Source organism: Syngnathoides biaculeatus, chromosome 11 (assembly GCF_019802595.1).
Source record: "Syngnathoides biaculeatus isolate LvHL_M chromosome 11, ASM1980259v1, whole genome shotgun sequence".
Lineage (NCBI taxonomy): Eukaryota > Metazoa > Chordata > Actinopteri > Syngnathiformes > Syngnathidae > Syngnathoides > Syngnathoides biaculeatus.
The window spans coordinates 10,819,324-10,825,323 of record NC_084650.1 but is presented as its reverse complement, the minus strand read 5'-3'; the positions used below and the strand labels follow the sequence as shown (position 1 = coordinate 10,825,323).

General features: G+C 44.3%; 1 protein-coding gene across 1 annotated transcript in view; it reads right to left on the bottom strand.

Moving 5' to 3' along the window:
• Positions 1-2,863: 2,863 nt before the first annotated feature.
• Positions 2,864-6,000, bottom strand: part of afg2a (AFG2 AAA ATPase homolog A) — a 98,580-nt gene continuing 95,443 nt past the window's right edge. The window contains exon 17 of the mRNA XM_061834746.1: positions 2,864-3,219. Coding sequence (XP_061690730.1) covers positions 3,028-3,219 — 192 coding nt within the window. The 3' untranslated portion in view covers positions 2,864-3,027. The remainder of the gene's footprint in view (positions 3,220-6,000) is intronic.

Here is a 6,000-nt window from a genome sequence, read left to right as displayed (position 1 = left end):
CTCGGGCGCTTTGGTGAATAATCAAGTGACGCATTGTGACGTAACGCATCACCCTAAAGCCCCCCTCCCCCCCCCGCCTCCACTTTTTCATTTTTGGTAAGAAAGACTCATCCCCGGGAACTGGTTGTTCTGGAACATGTTGTGAAAACATCGGGACTGAGGCTCCGCTGTGGAATTCACCATCATTGAGACCTCAATTTGATTTCCGTGTTCGTGTTCAACGACCTCCAGCCGGTCTTTGAAACTTAAAAGTTCATTTTTATTCATCGATAACGGGTTTACAAAATGATCTTAAAATGAACTTTTACAACAAAAAAAAAAACTTTTCTTTTTGTTAATGTTAACAGCAAGGAAAGAAAAACGTTCTATTAACGCTAAAAAGTAAAAAAAAAAAACAACAACAAAGTGAGGAATTCTCAGTAAATGTATTAATTGAGGGGAATTATTCTTATTAAGAAAACGGAAACATTGAGATCTACATATTTTACATATATTTCTTATATATTACATGCATACATATATATTTCTATATATATTCAATTAACTGTTACAAATCATACAAAAACAAAATATTTAATATCATCGGACACTCGTAATCGGGGGACCCAAATCAAGGTATACAAATGTAATATAAATTTAAAAAAAAAAAAAAAAATATATATATATATATATATAATGCAAATTGCTTCTTTATGGTCAAAGCAAAGGAAAATTACTCTAAATGCATCACATGTGGAAAAACATTAAGAGCTATTGGACTTGGACAAAGCTGATGATTTGGTACAAAGTGAAGGATTTCGTATCCCTGCGGTCCACCTCAGTTCCGGTCCACCTTAAATAAAGGAGCGGAGGGGGCGGGGGGGTGCCCCCTACCACCCCCCCCCACCCCCGCTCCTCGGCCCCTCCCCCACTCGTGTTCCCGACTGTCTGCTTTTGATTGGTGTCGCGGATGCGCTACATCCGGATCCATGAGAAAAAAGGGGAAGTTCAATACAAAGTCAATGGGGCCGCCATTCAACAAATGGGACAATCCATAGTGGGTTGGGGGGGTGGAGGTCGGACCCACGCGCATGCACACACGCAGAGACAGACAGTAGAAAAAGGGATAAATAAAGAGGCGGACGCTTTGTTGGCTTTAGCGGCTGATGGATTTGCTGCTGCTGCTGCCGCCGCCTCGGAGGGCGACAGATGGTCGGGCGCCCGTGCTCGCGTGCGCGCGTGTCGCCGTTACGGCTCATTGGACGCCCGGAAATGCTTTCGGGACGAGATACAAAATGGACGACCAACACCTCCACGTCTCCGAGGCATACAATTATTGTTGAGCTTTTTGTAACACGTACAAAATATGAAGACGTCTGTCAGAGGACAAATCAAATATAGATGTGCATTTAATTTGGCCTCCATCTATTGACTAGCTAAAATGGCTACCAGGCCGTAGAGCAATGCATTTATTATTATTATTATTCAAATATGTCTTGAGTACAAGCGCCATGCAATACTTTATTTAAAAAATAGGTATGACGAAATTTTGTAATAACGAGCTACGTTTCCACCCATCCACTTTCTGAACCGCTTATCCTTACAAGGGTTGCGGGAGTGCAGGAGCCAATGGATCTTTCCGAGCTGTCACTCACTCCTACAATAATATCCAATCAGATAGCCGCATTGTCTTAACCACTGGCTTGACACGCCCCTGCCGCCGTGTTGTCCCACAAGCAATGCTGGTTGCCAGTAGCGTGCGCTTGGAAAAGTTAATGTTACGAAGAAAAGGGTCCTCGGGTGCGCCTGGGGAACGTGCAATTTTGATGAAAGGTATCCTGCGAGCTTACAAGGGGCCTGCCCGCTTGATTCATTTTCCAAAGCCGAAAACACACTTGACAAAGTGTCTACGATGGATTGTGGCTGGCGGAAGAGCACGCGTACAAATAAATGTCAACAAACGCAAGCCTGTAGGTTCGAAAGTAAGTGAGGGAGAAGTTTGATTGAATTATTATCAGTGCTTGATACATTGGAGGTGAACAACTTTCACTTTGTTAGCGTATCATTGACTTCCCGAATGAAGCGTGTCACGTTTTATGCCGAAGAGTCGGGCCAGTGATACGTTAATGCGCCATGTCACGCAAGAGAAATGACTATTTGCCTATTTGGATCACATCGGACTTTTAAGACAGAGCACTGGGTTCGATTTTGAGCCAAGTCAAATGAATACGCCGACTCATTTCTAAAGACGACAATGATATTACTCGTGATCTTTCCAAGTAAAAAGTACTCACCCTTCCTTTACATGCGCAGTACGATTCCACTATTTCATCCTGTTGGATTTCAATATGAAGTTTGTGAGGCGAAAAAACTTTTTTTTTTTTTTTTTTTGCATCGATCGCCAACATTTCGCTACAACTCTGGACATTCCGTCGTGTTGCGTCCAAAATCTTAATTCTGTGTACATATCCTTGTCTGAAATAGTTGAGATCTCTCTGTAGAACTCTCTTGGACAAGTCTGACGCATTTGGCCAAAAACATACCGGATTTTTATCTGGAATACGCGGTAGAGAATCGACTTCAAACAGGTTCTGTTCAGTCGCCATTTTGGAAGCTTCAATTGACATGGCTAAGGGGGCGGAGCTTAAGGTCCGGGGCACGTCTCCGGGCTGGCCGGGGAAACACCTCCGGATCCCTCAAGAGGAGACTAGAAGAGGAAAATCTGCTATGCTGGCGATCTGACCTTGGAAAAAAAGATAAAATGGATGGATGGCAAAAAAAAAAAAAACGTCCTCGAGATGAGAACGTCATATTATCACAATGATGGTTTTACTTCACCTTTTTGTATTCCTGAAAGAAATGACATTGATACTTACGGGAACTCAAGAACTGAAAGAGCAGGTTTATTCATTGTATTTTTTTTTTTTTTGGTATAGAATAGTATACAAAAGTATTTATTCCTCGAAACGGGGAATAAAAACCATGCATTTGTTGCAATGTTGCTCTTCATTATGCATACACATAATACATTTTCAGGCAATAAAGACATCAGCGGGGCGGCAGAAGAGAAGGCGGGTCGGCGTAGCGCCGCCGGTAGGCGGCGTAGGATCGGACCAAAGCGTCGGGCACGCGGGGCCTCACGGCGGCGAGGGCGCTCTGGAAGTGGGCGGCGTCCACCTGCTCGGCTTTCATGTCCTCCTGCAAGGCCAGCAGGGCGGCCTCTCGGCAGACTGCCGTTATCTGGGACAGGAAGCAGACACAAACACCCCCCGGGGTGGGGGGGGGGTCACGCGGGCCATCGAATTCCGAGGAGACCTTCGTATTTGCGATTTGTCCAAACTCCGACCCGCGAGACAATTTGCAAGATACGTAAATAACTCGTGTTTCATTTGAATATTACTAAAGTTGAGGAACTGAAACATCAAAGAGCCCGAATCCCCCCCGCCCCATTTCTGTCAAATAATCATTTGTGTCTTCATTTCAATTTTGTATTTTCAAAATTAAAAAAAAAAAACAGAAGCGGATGCGCGGCTTACAGTGCCCCTCCCATATTTGCAATTTGCCGAATCGTGTATTTGTGTGATCTCTCCTCCATTTTTTTTGTTGAGAAATCCATCCCGGTTGTTTAAAGCCGTGTCCAGCTACGCGATATTTCGTTGAAGCGTCGTCATCGCCATGTTGTCGCCGTGCGATCTTGCGACGTTTTGTTGGCGCGCTGAACTGCAAAACAGTCTTTCGACTGTAATATTAATAAGTGACCAGCAGGGGGGGGACCTCGTTGAGTTAAGCCACAATTACATCCTTGTAACTGTAAATATTGAGTACAAAAGCAAATTTTGTGTGCACAAAAGCATTTTATCTAAGAATTCAGAATTATATTTTGCGTAAAAGTTTCATTTTTCCCACAGTTTCTCTTGATAGCCTCGCTCAAAAGGGCAAGATTTGATATCACTGACAGAAGTCAATCAAAGAGAGTCGTCGTCCAAATGGAGGCCGAAACTCCTTTTTGCATTTTGTCAATAAAACCATTTTTAATACAAACGGAGGAAAATATTCAGTCAATGAGCCGACGTTGTAGTCAACACTGGAAACTGAGATCGATGAGGCGAAACCCGTCACCAGCGATTTAGGACAAACGTCGATTGCTCGTATTCGACTTCTACGATTGCACTTGAACGCCTCTCTCCAGTGTACAGTTGCGACGGTCGGCGTCCTCCGAAAGTGGACTTGAACTAACGGGATTATGTCTGCTTCCAAAGCAGCCCCCCCCCACCCCCCCACACCACCCCCCCCAGTCACTCAAATGTGTGTTGCGCCAACGTTTGGGATGTGGCCGTGTCTAAAGTGCAAACATCGCCTTGTTGCTTTGAATTATTTGCATTTAGGACAAACTCGTTTGTCTCCTCATTATTCGACCCAGAATTAAAGTTCATGACAAAGTCTGCTCTTAAAGCTCCACTGTCATGCCTATAAACATTCTAAAATAGATATTGTAATGAAAAATACATACAATATTATTCACTTCAATGACCATACGAAAAAATAAATATGAGCAGAGAGCGCGTCATCCACGTGCAAAGTTGCGCAAGTGTCATTCGACATCCGAGTGGTGGCCATATTGCCTGCAACGTCATCAGCAGATGTTACACCGGGACATTCGCCATCGAACCCACGCTGTGCCACCGACTACGTGACATGGAAGCTCTTTTCAAAGAAGAGAACATCTAAAAATCGAGTGAAATGACCCGGGCAATATTACCCTATCATTTCGAGCCATATTTAGATGATATGCGGATCACTTCTCACTAACAACAGACTCCCAGACAGTATGAATGAGCCAGCCCGGCCGAAGCCGTCCGCCGCGGACGCAATCGAGTGAAGTGACCAATATTATCCTATCATTTCATTTTGAGCCATATTTAGATGACATGTTTAGCCCCCCTGACTAACATACGCATATCTTCTGTTACGTTCAGAGAGGATTACGTCCCCCCACCAACTTTTTTTAGTAGCTCTACACACATCTGCGAGCTGTCATTTGGAATCCACGAAGCTCTCGTCCTTTGCACCAGTGCAATCCATTTTTTCACAACGAACCGGGTCTTTTGGAAAAGCATGAAGAGCAAATCCACCCTCCCGAGTGTTCGAGAAATATCCGGCAATACAACGAGCCGGCATTTTGGCTAACACGAAGGAACAACGAGCCACCATCCAGCAGGTAAAACTAATAGAGACAGACAAGACCGCTTGAGCGGGCGTCTGCTACTAACATCACTTCCTGCTTCCTCTCCAAAACAAATCCCTCGAGAGGATTTTCATGGCGGGAGTTACAAAAAAGCCACATAGCGTCAAAATCATGTTGCGTGGTCAAAAAAAAAAGGAATGGGTCCATACCGGCTGCCCTATTTTTCCTTAATAACATACTAAAAATCATGCATTTCATGACAGTGGAGCTTTAAATACGAGAGAGAGGCATTTGATCGTGTGTCTAACTTCTGGAATGAAAAGGGATGGCCATTCTTGTAAAGTCCCGCCAACTAACATATGATATGGAAAATAATAAAGAATACACTATGACAGTAAGACAAGAATAACGTCATATTTTTCCAAGATGAAGTCAAAAACAGCAGTAAAAGTTTGATATTAAAGTCACCCAAAAAGGAGCTCGCGACACCAGTTGAGCACTCAAAATGAAATTGGGTGGACGGACGATGGATTTTCTTAACTCGCGACTCGACGGCCGATGCCAGGAACCGAACCGAGCGTCGCAAGATTGTGAAGTCTTTTAAAGGCTCGAGCCGCCGTCTGATGTGGGCAGAGCATGACATCACAGTTTCCACTTTCTGGACTCTCCCGCAAAAGAGATTGCGAATCTTAACGGGACTTTTTATGGTCAGAATTGACGGCTCATATGCGATTTCTGGTCCACGTTGAGCTCTCAAGAGCTGATACAGACGGGAAATATTTGAGGGTGACCCGGCGATCATGAATCAACTCAGGACGAGTCGTTGAAGTCTCCGA